The sequence below is a fragment of the Balaenoptera borealis genome (assembly GCF_965194805.1).
Source record: "Balaenoptera borealis genome assembly, chromosome: 16".
Classification (NCBI taxonomy): Eukaryota; Metazoa; Chordata; class Mammalia; order Artiodactyla; family Balaenopteridae; genus Balaenoptera; species Balaenoptera borealis.
Genome location: NC_138872.1, coordinates 51,136,757 through 51,154,646, shown reverse-complemented (window position 1 = coordinate 51,154,646; position 17,890 = coordinate 51,136,757). Strand labels below are relative to the sequence as shown.

The 17,890-nt window shown below is 62.8% G+C and overlaps 2 protein-coding genes across 2 annotated transcripts; one reads left to right on the top strand and one right to left on the bottom strand.

Annotated features, from left to right (window-relative positions):
• Positions 1-25: 25 nt before the first annotated feature.
• CCDC154 (coiled-coil domain containing 154) lies at positions 26-9,270 on the top strand (the record flags this gene model as incomplete). The annotated part of the gene is given in 21 exon segments (XM_082359850.1): positions 26-1,600; positions 1,715-1,934; positions 2,023-2,145; positions 2,147-2,198; positions 2,386-2,432; positions 2,759-2,854; positions 3,205-3,328; positions 5,025-5,126; positions 5,199-5,327; positions 5,407-5,531; positions 5,881-6,007; positions 6,086-6,223; positions 7,253-7,282; positions 7,286-7,372; positions 7,447-7,523; positions 7,913-8,030; positions 8,463-8,549; positions 8,839-9,026; positions 9,144-9,222; positions 9,226-9,237; positions 9,241-9,270. Coding segments are annotated over 21 exon segments (2,001 nt in total). The 5' UTR covers positions 26-1,590.
• A 670-nt stretch (positions 9,271-9,940) lies between these two features.
• On the bottom strand, positions 9,941-13,582 carry PERCC1 (proline and glutamate rich with coiled coil 1; the record flags this gene model as incomplete). The annotated part of the gene is made up of 2 exons (XM_082359848.1): positions 12,082-13,582; positions 9,941-10,787 (listed from the first exon to the last, which is right to left on the bottom strand). Exon 2 carries the CDS (start codon positions 10,742-10,744, stop codon positions 9,941-9,943), a length of 804 nt encoding a protein of 267 aa, XP_082215974.1. The 5' UTR covers positions 10,745-10,787; positions 12,082-13,582.
• Between the last annotated feature and the right edge of the window lie 4,308 nt (positions 13,583-17,890).

Below are 17,890 nucleotides of genomic sequence, written 5' to 3'. Positions count from 1 at the left end.
CCACTTGGGGGCGGGGCAACCCAGGATGCGGCCCTCCTTCATGTGTGGTGCAGGTGGGCAGTGCCCCAGTGGGGACACCCCTGAGGGAGATGCAGGCGAGAGGCTCAGACACCCACAGGTGGGGAAGCACCTGGGGCCGCCCCACACCCATGGGAGGGAGGCCCCTGGCCACTGCATCCTTGTCCACATTGCTCCTGGGGCTGCTGCAGAGCCCTCGGGGAAGGCACTCTTTCCCTCCCCCTGCATCCTGGCCACCATCCTTGTCTGCAAGCTCAGGTGCACCCAAAACACGGGCCGCTCCGTCAGCACGCAGCCCTGCCTCACCCCTGCCCTGCTGGGCTCCAAGGTGTGTGGTGTGGCTGCGGGGCGTCGGGTTTCCTGGGCAAGGGGTTGCCTGTGAGACACTGACCTTGTCACAGGGAAGCCCCCCAACAGCCCTCGTGGGCGGGTCTGGGCAACAGTAGAGAGCAGGGCCACCTGGGCAGGGTGAGGCACCTGAGTGTCAGTGCTGGCCTGAAGCAAGACAGCCCACAGCGCACCCGGCTTCAGGACCCGGCGTGGGGAGAGCGCAGGCACTGTGTTCTCAGCTGCTTAGGTGTTGGTTATGTGTTGAGGGGGTGATATTTTAGGACTGGGTTAAATAAAGCAGACTGTTAAAATTCACTCCACCTGTCTCTCTCGCTGAGGTTGCTCAAATCACCAGTGCAGCTGCTCTGTGGCCGGCACCCTCTCTCGGTGGCTCTGCTCATGCCATGTCCCCCTGTGGCACCCTGTGCCCTCGGCCTGGTTGCTGGGCTGGCTGTGTTCAGCAGGTCCTGGGCTCCAGCCTCCCTGCTTGGGTTCTCTGACCAGAGGGCCAGTGATTGCTCCTGGGCCTCCCTCCCTTCCTGCCCAGGCCAGGGGGCTCCTGCCCGTGACAGGCCAGCAGCCACCCCTGCTGGCTGGCCAAGTGGTGCCCGCTCAGATCCTTCCAAAAATGGGCAGTTGGGGAGGCCTTGACGGAATGGGAAAGCTGAGGGCTCAGGTTCCACCGGCAGTTGGGCCGTGAAGTCAGGAGGTTCTGGTGAGAAAAAGAAGGTTCCAGAAGAGCGCCCACTGCCCTGCCTACCTTGGTTTTGTCTTGGAAGGAGAGATGTGAGGGCAGAGCTACCACTTCACACCTCACGTGCTCCCCCTGGATCCCAGAGCCTTCAGCTCTGACTTTTCCTGCCTCCCTCTGCCCTCCCCTACCCCCTCCCCCAACCGCCCTGGGGTCCAGCTGTGGGCAGCCGTGGGGTGCTAGGCCCAGGGCTTCTTGGCAACGGCCAAAACCACAGGCAGGGCTGTCGGTAAAGCTATATCAGGTGAGTTGAGGCGGAGCTGGGAGGACCACCAGGCAAGAGCCTGCACGAGGGTCTGGGCCACGTGGGACGGCTTTGCTTCCTGACCCCCAGCTCTCCTCAGAGCCCAGGCGCTCCATCTGGAGCTGGCCAGGCAGGCACTGTCCCATTCCTGCTGCCCAATGCTGTGTCCTCAGGTGGGGCCCTGGACCTTTCTGAGCCTGAGCTTCCTACATAGACAGAGCTGGGCCTCGCTGTGGGACCCAGCGGGATGAGCCACGGTGAGCTCAGTGGGCGCACTCAGCAAGGTTTTGGGTCCCTGTTACCCTGGGCTCCATTTGCGAGCATCTCCCCCCGTTGGCTCTAAAGGCAAACCCCAAGGTACCTTCTTATAGAGCCGGCAGACAGCAACCCCTCATCAGGGACCTCGCCACCCTCCCAGCCGGGCACCATCACCCCGGAGGACCTGGAGCTCCTCCTGGAGGAAGGGCTGGCCAGCTCCGAGCCCTTGAGTCTGGAAGAGATCTCGGAGAGATATGAGTCAATTTGCCTGCCTTCCACCGCTTCGGTCACAGAGCAGGACACCCCCAAGCGCTGGAAGCAGCTGGAGCAGTGGTGAGCCCCTTGGGGACCAGGGGCGGGGGAGCCACGTAGTCAGTGCCCCGCATATGCAGCCGACACAGCCCGTTCCTCACCCCACCAGGGTGGCCGACCTGCAGGCCGAGGTGGTGTTGCTGCGGGGACACAAGGCCTGCTGCGAGCACACCACGCTGAGCCTGCTGCGGGAGCTGCTGCAGGTGCACGCCTGCTTGCAGCTGCAGGACTCAGCTGAAGAGGCTGCAGCAGGCGGCTCAGGCCCCCGAGAAGGAGGCTCTCCAGGTGAGACGCGTCGGCTGGGAGGCGGCATCCCCGGGTGTCAGGGCAGCTGTTTCCTGGACCCTGAGCCCCACTCAGCCCCTGCTGCTCAGGCCAGGGCCTCGGGTCCCAGTCCGTGGGCCCCCGTGTCCGTGCTGGTCGAGCTGGGAGGGCCTCTCGCCTGCACTCAGCTCACCCCTCCACCTTGCAGTTCCCCAGCCTGCAGAACCAGAACCAGATGCAGACCCTGAACAAGAGGTACCCCTGCACCCTTGGAGCAGGCTTAACAGGAGGGAGAGGGGCTTTGGGGAAGCAGCGGCTGCTGCCAGGCCAGCCTGGGCATCAGCCCCTGGCTTTTGTTGCCTCCAATTTGGTATCTTGCTCAGGTAAGCAAACACATCCACGGCCCAACTCCAGAAGGTCAGGTTGCTGGAGCCCGGCAGGCTGTGGAGCCTGGGAAAGGGGCAGAAGGCTTGCTGCTGGGCCCCTTGGCTGAACCCCCACCCCAAAGGCTGCCCAGCCTGCTCCTGGCTGCCAGGAGGTGGCAGGGCAGGCCCCAGGCAGAAGCAGTTCTTGTGTGCCAGGCTGGTGGAGGTCCGGGAGGCCCTGACCCAGATCAGGAGGAAGCAGGCGCTCCAGGACTCTGAGCGGAAGGGCGCCGAGCAGGAGGCCAGCCTTAGGTGGGCCCCTCAGGAAGCTGTATCTGGACCCGCCGAGGGGTCGTGTGGGAGTCCTCAAGGAGGGCAGGTGACCCTCCAGCCCAGGGTCCCCACCCCCTCCCCTTCCCCGTCAGTCATGCTCACGGGGAGCCTAGCTCTCTCTGTCCCAGGTGGGGACACAGAGTGGGCTTCTGGCCTCTCTGTGTGTTTACCTGGGCAGGGTTGGACCTCCTGCTAGGTCAGCCTGGGCCCCCCGGATGCAGGCCTGGCCTGAAAAGGATTTGGTGTCCAGGGCCCCACCAGCCTCCCTGAGGCTCCCCATCAGGCCTCTGGCCGACTGGGCTGCTGTGACCTGCAGCCGTTGCCCCTAGGTGGTCTGAGCTGACCGAGAAGCTGAAGCAGGAGGAAAGGGACCGGGAGGTGACCTGTGGGGCCCTGCAGAAGAGCCAGGAGGAGGCCAGCCAGAGGGTGGACCATGAGGTGGCCAGGATGCAGGTACCCGGGAGGCCAGGGGCAGGCCCAGGCAGGGCTCTGGCATCAGCAGCCAGCAAGCTGCCAGCAAGACGGTCTGTGCAGGAGACCCCCAACTCTCCCCATCCCACATCTTCTCCACTGCTGGGGTCTTCCTTCACCCCAGCTCTCCTTTTGGCTCCGTTCATGTGTTTGGACCTGGTGGCCGACCCCCAAGTCCTACACTGTCCACTACGGTGGCCATTGGCCACGGGTGGCTCTGTATGTTGCAATTTAAAACTCAGTTCCTTGGTCACACGAGCCATATCGCAGTGCTCTGTCGCTACCTGTGGCTGGTGGCTGCCGATTTGGCTGTGCTGAGGTGGAGTGCGTCCTCCATCACAGAAAGTCCATCATTAGCACGAGTGCCATTGCGGCCACTGCTCCCCTTCCCCATGTGATCAGCACCCAGATCAAGAAATAGAATCTCATAGCCTGAGGCCCCTTCCTTGGCCATTTCCACCTTCAATGCTTCCCTCCGTGCAAAGTGGAAGTCCCTTCCTGAAGACACGTCTTCCGGTGGCCCTGCTCCCGGGCTGGTGCGTGTGGCCTAGAAGGTGGGGCAGGGGCCAGGGTGGGGTGCCTCTGGACCCAGCCTCTTCAGCTCTGCAAATAGAGACCAGGGACTGTGCCGCGTCCCCAGCTGCTGCCCTCATAGCTCAGCTGCCCAGCTCCATGCGTGCCCCTCCCGCTGCCCTGTGGGAAGCTGGTGCCTTGGCTCCATCGAGAGGCAGAGGCAACAACAGGGCCCGGGATCCCCGATGCCTGGCTGGCCTGCATCTCCCCAAGTGCGCCCTGGGGCTGGGGTCAGCGCCCTGCCACTGCTGCCTGGTTTTGTGAATAAAGTTTTATCGGCACATGGCCATTCGTTTACTGTTGCCCACGGCTGCTTTTGCACGGGAACCACAAAGCTGAGGGGTTATGACAGAGATCCTATGGCGCATAAACGCCAAACCTCTGCCTTCTGGTTCTTCACAGAAACAGCCGAGCCCTGCTCCGGTCACCCTGCGTGGGGCAGGGAGGCTGGTGGGGGCTAAGGGCACACCTGCTCTGGGCTGTGGGCAGCCCTCCCGGCCCTAGAAGGACTTGTGGCTGTGGAGAGGGTGCCTCGTGCCTGTGGGCCTAGACCCCGATCTCCTGCATCCAGACCCTTGGTGCAGCAGGAAAGGAGCTGATGGAGGGAGAAGAGAGAAGGGGTCCCACCCTGGGCCTGGAGGGCGAGGGCAGACAGTGTGTGTGTGCACACGTGTGAATGGGGATGTGCACACGTGCATGAGTGTGTGTTCATGTGTGAGCGTGTGCTCACATGTATACTCAGCCTCCTTGCCCGGGGCTCCTGGCAGGGGTATGATCCGATGGCTGCTCTGCCGCCTCCTCTGGTGGGATCTGGCAGTCACTGTGAGGACCATGTGTGTCCTGGGCCCGTGGAGCGTGGCCTTCAGACCCTTCACAGCCCTTGCGCCTGGCTCTCTGGGACATATGGCCCTTGCCTGCCCTGCCTTCCTTCCTGAGGAGGGTGTGACGGGCCCACCCCTGCAGGGCACACGGGACCAGGGTCCCCTCCGACAGAGATGGTTGGGCAGGAGAACAGCAAGTCCCTGATGGCACTGTGGGTATGGGGATGGGCGAGGGGGACGCCCATGGGGAGGTGCACGGTGACCATGTGGCCCCCACTCCACAGGCCCAGATGACCAAGCTCAGGGAGGAGATGAGCCTCCGCTTTCTCAGGAGGGAGGCCAAGCTATGCAGCTTCCTACAGAAGAGCTTTCTGGCCCTGGAGAAGGTAGGTGCCTGCCGACGGCAGGGCAACCAGTCCCCCTCTCCCCAGCTCACGGCGGGCGGGGTCTCCCCGCAGAGGATGAAGGCCTCAGAGAGCGCACGGCTGCGGGCGGAGAGCAGCCTGCAGGAGGAGCTGGAGAGCAAGTGGCAGCAACTCTGGGAGCTGGACACAGAGTGCACTCGGGCCCTGCAGGGGCAGAGGCAGGTGGGTGGCATGGCGGGCACTGGCACGGGCGGGGACCCGGCTGGAGCTGGGCAGGTCTCAGGCTGCCTCTGTCCGGCAGCAGGAAGAGTGCCACCTCCTGGAGCAGTGTCGGGGCCTGGACAAGGCTGTGGTCCAGCTGACCGAGTTCGTGCGTCAGAACCAAGCATCGCTGAGCCATGTCCTGCTGGCCGAGCAGAAGGCCTGGTGGGTGTCCGAGCGGGGCCTCAGGCGGGGCAGGTGAGAACAGCCCTGCTCCCCTGACCCCAACGTCCTGAGCCTGGCTCGAGGCCCAGTGGGGTGCCCTGGGGCAGAGAAGCTGCCCTTTAGTGGGGGGCTCCCATCCCTCCCCGAGCCTGTCCCTCGCGGGGGAGCTCTGAATGGCAGCGGTGGACACAGCCCCGTCTTGGTGGTCCCTGTGATGACCCTCATCCTCTCCCTGGGGGCACCTGTAAGGTTCTGAAGCCAGGAGCCGGGCTCGCTGCCCTGGCCCAATGCCAAGGGGTGGGCCAGCCTTGGCTGAGGGACAGTCTCTCTCAGTGGCACCCACCCCCAGGGATGCTAAGGGGCAGTTGGAGAACAGCCGGGCCGGGGAGCTGGCTACCTACCTACAGGAGAGCCTGGAGGCCATGCAGCTGGCCAGCGAGCTGGCCCAGCAGGAGATGCACAGTGCCCTGGAGCTGGTGAGGCGGCAGGGCCAGGGCCGGGCCCGCAGGGTTCCCCGCCTATGCAGGCAGTACACTCAGCCCGGCCTCCCACAGCTCCGAGAGAAGAGCCAGGCCCTGGAGGTGTCCGTGGCTGAGCTGGTCAGGCAGGTGAAGGACATGAGTGACCACTTCCTGGCCCTGAGCTGGAGGCTGGACCTGCAGGAGCAGACGCTGAGCCTGAGGCTGTGCGAGGTGAGTGCACAGAGCAGCCCGGGGAAGGTGCACCTAGATGGGAGGGGTCCTGCTGCCCCTCAGTGCGGCGGGTCCCAACCCACCCAACAGCTGTCCACAAGGCCCAGGGCCCCAACCACACGGGGTCTCCACTGAGTGACCAGCAAAGCAGCCTACACCTTTGGGTTCTTTTTGCTCTTTTTCTAACAGCTTTATTGAGGTTCAGTGCACACACCAGACAATTCCCCCTTTCAAAGTGTGTACTTCCGTGGTTCTTTGTGTATTCAGAGTCGTACAGCCACCACCACAATCACTTTTAGAACTTTTCCATCCCCCCAAAAGGAAACCCCGTGCATTAGAGGTCACAACCCCCTCTCCCAGCCCCTGGCAAACACTGGTCTGCTTTCCGTCTCTCTGGATTTGCCTGCGCTGGACATTTCGTATAAATGGAATCAAATGTTCTGTGGCCTTTTGTGAGCTTCTCTCGCTGAACGTTCCGTGTTTGAGGTTCATCCACTTTGTGGCATGTGTCAGTGCTCCTTTCCTTTTTATGGCTGTCACATTTCACTGTGTGGATGGACCATAGCTTATCCATTTGTCAGCTGATGGACACTGAGCTGGTGTCCTTCTGATGCCCTTAGTGCTGCCGTGAACACAGGTATACACCCTTTGGCAGCGGGGCTGGGTCCCCCATCCTGTGCGTGTAGGCCAGCTGCCTGTTCTCTGTCGCTGCCGACTCACAGGCAGCTGGGTCTGGCTCAGGGGAGGGAGTGAAGCCAGGCCTTCTTAGGGATGTGGCTCTGCCTAGCCTGGTGGCCCTGCCTGGGAGGACCAGGGCACGCAGACTGTGCCAGGCCAGGCCACCCAGGCTGTGTCCGGTCAGTGTGGACATGCTCCGAGTTGAGGCGGGGGCCCTGTGCCCTCCAGGAGCTCTGCTGCGTGGGTCTGGCCATCTCGGGTCTGACTATGGCTCCAGTGGGGCCAGTCTGTCTGCCTGTCCACCCTCCCTCTCTGGGCGGGTTCCAGCCCTCACTGGTGTCCGTGCCCCAGGTACAGAGTGAGTGGGGAGTTGCAGAGCAGTGATGGCAGGAAGGCCTGGCCCGGTGTCGAGAGGAGGCCGAGGCGCATCTACGGGAGGTGCAGCAGAGAGTGGACATCCTGCCCCAGCAGGTGGGTGAGGGCTGGGGTGGCCTCCCCCTCCCCGCTGTGCCCACCCTGAGCCGCCCACCGGCTCCGCATTTTAGATAGAGGCCGTCGCCAACAGGTGCATCCTTCACAAGAGTGACTCAGACCTCAAGATCTCCACCGAGGCCAAAGCCAGGTGAGGCCCCCGGCTCCCTGTCACAGCCTGGCAGGACCTTCAGGGACTGGGCTGGTCCCACCGCAGGAGGGCACAGCCATCTCAGAATGACCCTGCTGCTTCACAGGGCTTCCTGACAGTGGTCCATCCTCCCCAAGCCCCTGCACCTGTGGCAGCCCCGACCCCTCCCCACCCCAGGCCTGGCCCAGATTTGGGCTTGGCCCCGCTTTGGGCTTGGCCCCTGCTGGGGGCAGCCTTTCACTCTGTCACCTGCTGGGGACCCCCCAGTGCCCACTGGCGGGGCGGCAGTGCCAAGCACCCTATGCTCTGCCCAGGGCCTCCTCCCTCCAGCTGCCCCACCCCCCAGATGCCCCCCAGAGCCCGGCAGCCCCGGCCTCCTGTGCTCACAGAGAGTTCGAGGGCGAGGCCGTGAGGCAGGAGCTGGCTGCTCTGCTGTCCTCTGTGCATCTGCTCAGAGAGGGCAACCCCGGGCGGAAGATCGCCGAGATCCAGGGCAAGCTGGCCACGGTACCCCTGGGCCCCTGGGCCTGGCACACTGGGCGGGGGGCGGTTGGGGGCTGGCTCAGACAGGGGCAGACCTCCCCCAACCCAGGGAGGCTCAGATGCAGGACACCCCCCTGGGAGTGTGGGGGGCGAGGCTCATGGAACCAGCCGTCCTGCTGGGTGGCTCTGCACATATCAGCCTCTGGAAGTACCAAGTTGGGGCTCCTGTCTGGAGCCCCCAGATGCTGAGGTGCATCAGCAGTCAGTGAAAAGAGCAGCCCTGAGTTCTGGCCGGGTCCCCCCTCGTCATCGGGCTGAGTGATGCGGCCGGCTCCCACTGAGGGGTGAGGACCCATGTGTTGGAGGCCGGCTCCTGCCACGAGTGATTAGGGCGGGGGCCGCCCCCAGGTCTGCAGACTTCCTGCGTCTGTGCCCACGAATGGGGGCCGTGTTTAGTTTCAGAACCAAATGATGAAGTTGGAAAGCAGCATCCAGGACAACAAGACCATCCAGAATCTCAAGTTTAATACAGAAACCAAGCGGGTGAGAGGTGGCTCCTGAACTGGGCCCTGGCCATGCCCCCGCCCCCCCACCCAAGCTCCAGGACTTACCAGGCCCTGTGGGTGGGCCGCCTTTCTCTGTGCAGAGCCTGACTCCCAGCTGCCTTCACCACCCCCAGCCTGGCCACCCCCTAGCTTTTTGGTCTGCCCAGCCGTCTGTCTGCGTGTCTGGCCCAATCAGAGTTTCCGGGCAGATAAGGCCCAGCCTAGCCCGGTGGGAGATAAATCCCGTTGGCTGTCCCGCCCCTCTGGTCTGATTCCTGCATCCACAGCGCACAGAGGAGATGGCCACTCTGCGGTCAAGCGTGATGCACCTGTGGAGCGAGGAGGGCCCTTGGGCCCTGACACTAGGCAGCAGGAGGGTCCTCATGTCCCTGGTGAGGCAGCAGTTCTTCATCAAGGACGTGACCCCTGACGAGGTGGTCCCCGTGAACCACTGGGGCGTGTATCAGGCCGTGAGGTGGGCAGCGAGGAGCCGCCTTCCAGAGCCCCCTCCAGGCCCGGGTTCGGGGCTGGGCGGACCCCGAGGGCAGTGGGCGGAGGCAGGGTCCAGGCCGTGAGCCGTGTCTCTGGGCAGGTGGCTGCAGTGGAAAGCGGTCCTCATGAAGCTGGTGGCCCGGCGGAGGCCGAGGGCGGTCTGGGAGAAGCCCCTCGGCTAGAAGCCCGACCACTAGCTCTCGTCCCTGCCCCTTTCCCAGAAATAAACATGCCCGCCCCACACCTGTCAGAGGCTGGAGTTCCCTCCAGGGGTTCAGGAGGCCCTGGGCAGGGGAGTGGCCAAGAGGACCTTCCCTAGACTCCCAGAACCCCTGCTCCTGTCCTGGCTGCTGAGCCCCAGGCCCCACCGCTCCCCAGGGCCTCCCACCCACAGGCACTGCGGCCCAAGCCCCACCCGGAGCCAACAGCGCATTAGCTTGGCCACTCAGACGGTGACCCCCTTCCTGCCCCTCCAAGAAAGCCCTCACCCCCATGGTAGCTGGCCCTGCCACCTGCCGCGGGTGCCACGAGGAGGGGCCACCCTGGGGCCAGCTGGGCGGGCAGTGTGGAGGGCTGCCCTTCACCACTGACTGGAACTTTGGGGGCTGGTCCTTGAGGAAATGTGGCTTGCCCACTGCCAGCGTGTAGACGCCCTGAGCCCACTGCCTCCAAGAGGCTGCAGCTCCTGCCCCATCCTCCCTCCTCTGGGCAGAGCTCTTGGGTGGCCCCTGCCCATTCCCTGCCCTGGCCTGGGAAGTCCCTACCTGAGCTGATTTGTCCTCTGGTGGCTGCCCTGATTGGAGGTCCCCGAGGGCTCCTTTCAGGACAAGGACAGCAATAAGGAGAGTCCGGACCCTTGTTGCCCTCAGCTCACCCCCACTGATCCTTGCTCAATCGCTAGGCCTCGGCCAGTTGCACCCCCTCCAGGGCCTGGCCCCCCCAGCCCAGCAACTCGGGGCCGGCCTCTGCTGACCAGCTGGCCAGCAGGTCGCTGAAGTCAGGCGTGCCGGGGTGCAGCAGACCCAGGGGGCTGGGTGCCGGCTCCTTCCAGAAGGAGGGGGGAAGCTTCCTTTGGGTCATGGGGGTGATGTGGCCATACTTCTTCTCCAGCCTGAGTCGGCGGCCGGCCGCAGCCCTGGGCCCCGAGTACTGCCGCAGCCCGTAGTCGAAGAGCTCGGCCAGGGGTCCCAGCGGCTGCGGCCCTTCCCCACCGAGGCCCGGCCCGCACGCCTGCCCCTCAGGGGCCCCAGGGGAGCAGACCCCGGGCTCAGTGGCCTCGTTGTCTTCTGGGGCCTCGCCCTGGGCCAGGCGCACCAGGTTGGTGCAGGAGAGCTCCCTGGCTGAGCTGCTGGCCGTGTGGACATCAGCGTAGATGTCGCAGGTGTCGGGGTCCTGCCCCCGGTCCTTGTGGCCAAAGTACCGCTGGATGTCGCCACTGATGAGCTCGGAGAACCGCAGGAGCTGCAGCGGCGTCTCTGGGCCATTGGGGTCCAGAGGGGCCACTTCTGGGGCCCAACCTGAGCTCTGGGGGGCCGGGCTGTGGCCCTCTGGCCCCTCGACTTCCAGCTCCTCTTCCTCCTCCTCCTCCTCCTCCTCCTCCTCAGAAGTGTCTAGGGGCTCCGGGTCTGAGGGCAGGAAGGGCCCGTGGGACGGCAGAGGCAGCCGGAAGTCACAGAGAGGCCAGATCACGCCTGCGGCCATCTCTCCGCCGAGCTTCTGGGGGCTCTCGGGCAGTGGGCGCTAGCTGGGGGGGGAGGCGGAGAGGGGACAGGTTAGCTGTCAGGGCCCGCAGCCCTCCTAGGGGAATAGTCACTGCAGGCTTGGGGCGGGCGCTGAGCTCAGAGGCAGATGACATTTGGAGAGACGGAGGTGGTGGGCACTGTGGGCGGGGGGGCGTGGCAGGGGTGAGCTGCAGGGTGCAGGCCTCAGTCACCCGCCAGAGGAGGGTACATCCTGTCTTGTAGGGAGGGTGGCTGACAGTGCTGTGGGAATAGTGACTCGGAGAAAGAGAAGCAGGGCAGGTGGGAAGGGAGCCGGCCCAGGGGCTGGGCTTCGGGCAGGTTTGGGGCCTGGAGAGCAGAGCCCTCGTCCCAGCTCAGGGTCGCTGTAGCTCTTGATAAACAGGCTTGTTGATGTAGAGTCTGCCCAGGTGCAGGGTGGTGGGGGACTCCCTTGGCACACCCCCTCCCTGAGTGTCTGTGGTTGGCAGGGTCCCTCTGTGCCTGAAGTACCCATGCTGAGCCCGGGAGCCGGGCCTGGCTGCCTCGACCTGGGTGCTCTGTCCCTTGCAGTTTTGGGGGCTTCAGAGGCTTCAGGGGCTGTGAGAGTGAGCTCCGGGGGTCTTCGGGGGAGGGCAGAGCCATTTCTCTGTCCCCACAGTCGCAGGCTTCCCCGTGCTCCCTGTCGGGGGTGGGGGGCGGTGGTGACGTCACCTCTAGCATCTCTAACCTGGGGATGGGTCGGGGGGCTGGCAGGACCGGGGAGGGGGTGGGATTAGGGGAGCTGATTGTGAATGTGGGAGGCCGCCCCCAGAACAGGGACCCAGCTCCTCCACTGCAGGGAGGCAGGTGGGCCAGCCCTTGTACCAGGAGGCCTTCTAGCGGGAGCCCTGGGCAAGGGGGAGGAAGAAAGGGAAGGGGGGTTAGAGAGAAGGGGGGACTCCCAGCTTCAGGAAACCACTCCCCATGTGGGGGGAGGGGAGGGAAGTCCACAGGCCGCCCTCAGAGTCAGGGGGGCCTCTCAGACCTCCCCCTCCTCCCTCCCATCACGCTCTGCAGTTCTAGGGCCCTTCTTCTCTGTTGGGGTGAACAGTGGCCCCAGCGTTGGGCGTGGGCATGGCCGCTGGTGGGGAACCAAGACTCAGGTGCCCTCCTTTCCCTGGCCGTCCCACCTCGATGACCCAGCTCCGCTCAGCCCTGCTGTTGACCCCTCCCCGTGGGTGGGTGGTCCCCAAAGACCACCAGGGCAGAGGAACCCACAGCCTTCCCAGGACCTCCACCACCAGCACCCTCCCGCCCGCCGCCCAGCCTGGCTCCTACCTGCCGAGGCCTGCAGCTCCCGCTGGGCAGGCCCACCTCCACCTGGGCTCAAGCATTTATAGCCAAGCTCTGTGGCTGGCCGGGCTGGCAAATATTTGGTGACTGCATTGTCATCGCAGACTGGGCAAATAGAGCCCGTTTGCTTTAGCGCCCGGCAACCAGGGCCCCGCTGGGGGAAGCCTCAGCCTGCCCGGGGGACCGTGGAGTGTTTGCTGCTCGCCCAGCTGGCTCACACCCGGGGCCGAGGACCCTTATCTCCGCCGCTGATTGGGGCCCCGACCAAGCCTTGTCAAATAGGCGGAAAATTAAATTTCATGCTATTTTGACTCCTGGAGTAGCCTTCTCTAGAGGACATCCTGCTTCTGCAGTGCTCTGGGTGAACAGGCTCTGGGCCAGCAGCAGGACCTGGGAAGCCCCAGGAGGGCCAAGGACCACCAGCCAGGGCCCAGGTGGTGGGTTTATGCAGGTGGGGACCCCGGAGCCCCTGCCCAGCCCCCTCCTGCCACTTCCCACTGTTCCAGAGCTGCAGGTGCATTTGCAACAAACCCCATTGAATCACTGCTCCCCCAAGGGCTTCGTCCCCACGTCCAGGCTGAGGTGACACCTCCCTTCTCTGGCTTCTTTTTTAGCTCCTGTGCCTTCCCCTAAGGGGCTTAGTGGCCCCTCCAGCCCCGTGGGTCCTGCCCGGGGGCATCCTCATTGTGGTTACCACCCATCATTACAGCCCCTTCACCATGAGTCCCAGGAGTCCAGTCCAAGTTTCCCCGTCCCCGGAAACCGACCTCGGCCACAGCCACAGTTCTGTCCTGATACCCTGAGGTCTGATGACACTTGCCAGGTCCTGGTTGTGGGTCGGCCCTGCCCCAGCCTTAGCCAGCCTCTCTCTGACAGCCAAGACCTGGGGGAGGCTGGGGGTTGGGGTCCCCGGTGGCTCCCCAGGACTGCTGGGACCCCAGAATCCCTCTCTGCCCAGATACGGCCCCTGCCCCTCTGCCAGCCCAGGGAGCGCCCACCATGACCTGCCCAGGACCCAGGGCTGGACCTCAGCAGCTGTCCTGGCTGTAGCTGCAGTGCCCACTGCTGCCTATCGGGAACAGCCAGGGCCGGGGTCTGGGGAGGGGCTGGAGACCGGCCGGGCTGGGGTTAGCCCCGCAAGGTGGGGCCTCAGGGGCGCGAGGGAAGTGCTGGGCACAGGGGCCGGGCTGAGGAAGGCGAGACGCAGCCCTGTCATGGAGAAGGTCCTGGCCTTTGTGGCCAGAGGGGGGGGGGGGCTTCACGAAGGAGGTGGTTTGCAGGTGCTGATGGGGCAGGTGCTCACCCAGCCAAGCCGGGGGAAGTACAGGTGTTCCAGCAGAGGGGACAGCCTGGAAAGGAACCAGATCGCAAGGAGCTGGCACCCCTGTGGTCGGCTGAGTGATGGCCCCAAAGATGTCCACACCCTGATCCCTGGGAATTGCGTTGTCACCCCACTTGGCAAAGGGACCCAGTGGAGGTGACTGAGGTAAGGATCCTGAGATGGGAGATGGCCCTGGATTATCCAGTGGGCTTGTGTGTCACAGAGGGAAGCAGGAGGGTCTGAGTGGGGGTGGGGGCAGTTGTGGCGATGGAAGCAGAGGGTCACTGCTGGCTTTGAAGGTGGAGGGGCTGCAAGCCAAGGAATGGAGCAGCCTCTAAAATCCGGAAAACAAGGAGATTCTCCCCTGGAGCCTTCGGGGCGCAACCCTGCAGACACCTTGATTTGAGGCCAGGGAAACCCACTTGGGACCTCGGTCCTCCAGGACTGCACAACAAATCAGTGTTGTTTTAAGGCACTCAGTTTGTGCTCCCTGTTTCAGCAGCAACAGGAAGCCCAGAGCTGGAAGCGTTGGCTGGAAAGTGGGGTGGGTGGCACACAGGACCTCCTGGCCTGGCCCTGGAGCTCGGACCTTCCTCCTGTACTGGGAGCCAAGTCGGCCAGGGCCTCAGCTCTTCCCAGCATCACTGGAACCAAATCGCAGAGTGGCAGTGGGGCTTTTGCAGGAAAGAGGCCCCAGGGTGGTTTTCACCCCCCACCCCACAGGCCCACTTTTCCATCCTGGCCTCTGCCTCAGGCTGCCAGTCAGTGGAACTGGGGCTGTGGAAGGGGCTCTGGGTCCCAAGAGTGACCCAGCGAGGTGTCCATTCGTGCCAGCTGTGGGAAGACTCTTGAGACTCAACAGCCAGACTCTTGTCCTCCGGTGGCAGAATCCCAGTGCTTTTTTCTGCCTGACCAGAGACAAGGAGGAAACCCCAGTCTAGGATGGAGAGTTCTAGATTTCGGGAGAACCCAGAGCAGTCAGGTGTTTGGGGAGAGGAACCTCAGCAGCACAGTGTGGGGTGGGCCTTTGGACACAGGAGGCCTGAGACCGGAGACTTGGGGAGGGTGCCACTGCACCAGTCCTAGTGATCAACGATGGGGCCTAACAAGGCACAGTGTGTGGAGGTGAGGTTGGGAGACAGGCATGAGAGGGATTCAAGAAGCAGATCTTGGGTCTTAATGGAATTACCCCCTTCCTTGCCCTCCTGAGTCAGAGCCATGCTCAAGATAGACACAGGAGTCTGGTGGGTGGAGGCTGAACTCCAGCTTTTGTTACAGGTGAGGCTGGGCTGGGTTATGGCAGCCAGGGGGACCCTGGGTAGGTGGAGAGACGCACTTTCCCAGAATCACTGCCCACACATGTCCAGCCAGTATTGGGTGGCCAGCCAGTGCCAGGCCAAGTGGCATGGGTGTCCCAAGTCCCCTGTGCCCATGGGGGCTCCTGGGTGGGGCTGGGGGCTGAGGCACTCAGGCTGCCAGGCTTGGGGCCTGAGCATATGCCCTGGCATCTGCTCCCAGCCAGGCCCCCATTGTGGGCAGCATGGGGCCTTCAGAGCTCTGTGCCCACCCTGCCCCCACCAGCCCCCACCCCTGCTGTCAGGCCTCAGCCCCTGGGATAAAGGCTCTGCCTTTCCGAAGGTGGTGGCCCTGCCTGTCCCCATGCACCCCATATTGATCTTCCCAGGGAAAATCAATAGCTCCAATATGTCAGCTCTCAAGTGGCGCTACAGTAAATTACTCCCGCCATCAGGCACACAAGGGCTGCAGCCTCCCTCCCATTAGTGGGACATTAGTCCTCGTGTGAGGTTTCTCTGTGTGCTTTGAGATAATGAAGCCTGAGGTGTTGGTTTATGCCTCTGGGAGGAGGGGGACCTTGGACAAGAGCGGCATCGCTGGCAGTGCTGGGCACCTGTCACCCAGTGCCCTGCCGAGACTGCTGGGGTCAGGAAGGGGAGGGCCCTGGAGACACCAGGCCACTGGCCGCATCTGGCTGTGGCTTTTCCCACTCTGGGCTCCACTGCATCAGAAGGTCAAGCAAACCACAGCATTTGGGGCTGTTGTCGCCCTCCAGCCAGAGGCTGCCAGGGACACACGTGTCACTGAACAAGGTGGGTTTAAGCAAGGGAGAATTCACAGCCCGGAACGTGGGTGTCTCAGGAGGCAGGCATTAGAAAGGGCTCTGGATTCAGCCATTGTTGGGTGAGGGGCTCTGCTCTGGGCTGTGTGCTGTCAGCAAGCAGGGTAAGTGTGACTGGGCATCTGTATCAGTCTCCAGGGGCTGCCATAACAAAGGACCACCAACTGGTGGTTTAAAACAACAGAAGTTACTTTCTCACAGTTCTGGAGGCCAGAAATCTGAAACCATGAAGGCTCTGGGGGAGAATCTGTTCCAGGCCTTTCTCTTAGCTTCTGGTGTAGCCGGCAGTCCTCTGCGTTCCTTGGCTGGTGGCCGCATCACTCCAGTCTCTGCCTGCCTCTTCACATGGCCTGCTCCCCTGTGCGTCTCTGGGTCTTTTTTCCTCTTATAAGGACATCATTTAGGGCCCACCCTATCCATTATGACATAGTTTTAACTAATTACATCCACAAAGACCCTATTTCCAAATAGGGTCACGTGCTGAGGCTCCAGGGGGATAAGAATTTGGAGGGACATCATTCCACCCAGTATAGCATCTTTAATACATCTTCTCCAGAAGGAGGGCAGATGAGGCAAGGCTCCAGCCATGGTTGGTAAAGGACCAGGGTCCCTCCCATCAGCCAGGAAGGGGGTATTTGGTCTTTTTTGGGCCACTTCCATGTTTTGCCTGTGTTCAGATGTGATTATAAAGGGGTCTTGAGCCACCATGGTCACGGAGAGGCCTGGTCCAACACTGATGTTCTCTGAAATTGTTTACGTCCTACAGGAGAGCCCAGCTCTGAGCACCAGGCCAGCTCCCAGAGATCAAGGCCTGCTGTCCTCCTCAGACTCCACAGGACCCACGTCCTTTGCATCATGCCTTCACCTAGAATGGAGACCGGTGCCAGCAGGACCTGGGGACAGAGGAGAGGTCCACTGGACATGTGGATTTGCTAAGTCTTTGTTGTGGGCCTGCGCTGCTCCTCCCAGACTCTGGCCTCAGAGCACCCTAGGAGCCTGATGGCAGTAAAGGAGCCCTCCACTGCCTCAGAATGGAAGGACATTTCCATGCCGTCCCCTTATCAGTCTTAACAGCTGTCCCAGGGACCGGCAGAGGGCTTCCCAGGCATAGCACCAGTCCTGGAAGCAGCCTGTGAAGGACAGGAGATGCCCATTTTACAGCTGAGGAAGCAGAGGCTCGAGGGGTGCCTGTCTGAGGTGTCTTATTTCTGTCACCCATCCAAGGCAGTGGGACAGGTTTAGTGACCCTTTGGAGGCTGCCCTGCCTGGGGCTGAAGCCCTAGCCCCTGCCGTTGACCCCCAGCTCTGCACCCTCCTCTGCTGTCCCAGGGCAGCTTGTGCCCAGATGCCCTAAAACATACCAACCAGGTGGCTGCATCAGCTGCAGTCAGCAGCTCCACCCCAACCTCAGGCCTCTCTGATCTCCACCTCCTCCAGGAAGCCCTACAGGCTGCACACCAGAATGATTCTGGTCCATCCTCCTGCCCACAGTAGGTGCTCCTGGGGTTCCCTGTGGTCGAATTGGTTTGGCAGTGATTCTGGGTGGGGTTCTGGGGTGGAACAGGTTGGGTGGGGCCCAGTGAGGAGGACGTAGGCACACAGGTGCCTCTGTTGACACAGCAGCTCTGAACACAGTCCTGGCTTTGCAGCTGAGCCACCACCAGGCGTCCAGGTTTGGGCTTCCCAGGGTGGGGAGATCTCCCAGATGCTGCTGAGCTGGGAACACCTCCAGCCCACCACCCTTGCTTAAGTGTCTCTAGACTTCCTGAGGGGTGAAGAACTGGTCCCGAGGCTGGTGCTTCTCCTGCCAGAAAGCAGGTGCAGGAGATGCTCCAGAGGCAAAGATTCTGAACCAGGAGGCAGCACATTACAGCTGCCAACTAAAAATTGTCGCTTGTCACCTGGTTCTACAAGAATGAAGTCACCTGCCACTGCAGTCACTGACCTTCAACACACCCTTAAAGGAGTTCAGGGCAGAGATCAGGAATGAGGCCCTTTGTGCTCTGGCAAAAACTGGCAGAAAAACTCTCACGTCGTCACAGTTCACAAGGTGGCCTCTTAACCTGATTTTGTCACCGTCAACCCCCCCCGCCCCAGCACATCCCCACATCTCCACAGAGTCTGTGATGATGCCTGGGTGCTCCTACGTGGTCTCCAGACAGGACGGCTCAGCAGAGCCAGGGCTAGTTTGCCTTGAAGGCAGAAGGCTCCAGCAGCTTCCCTATGAAGTCAACTGGGGAACCGGGTAGACAGGAAGTCCCAGGACAGCCCGAGGGTGACCCTCCCGGCCTGACTCCTGAAGGTGGATGGGAAGGTTCCCCCCGAGCAGGCTGCAG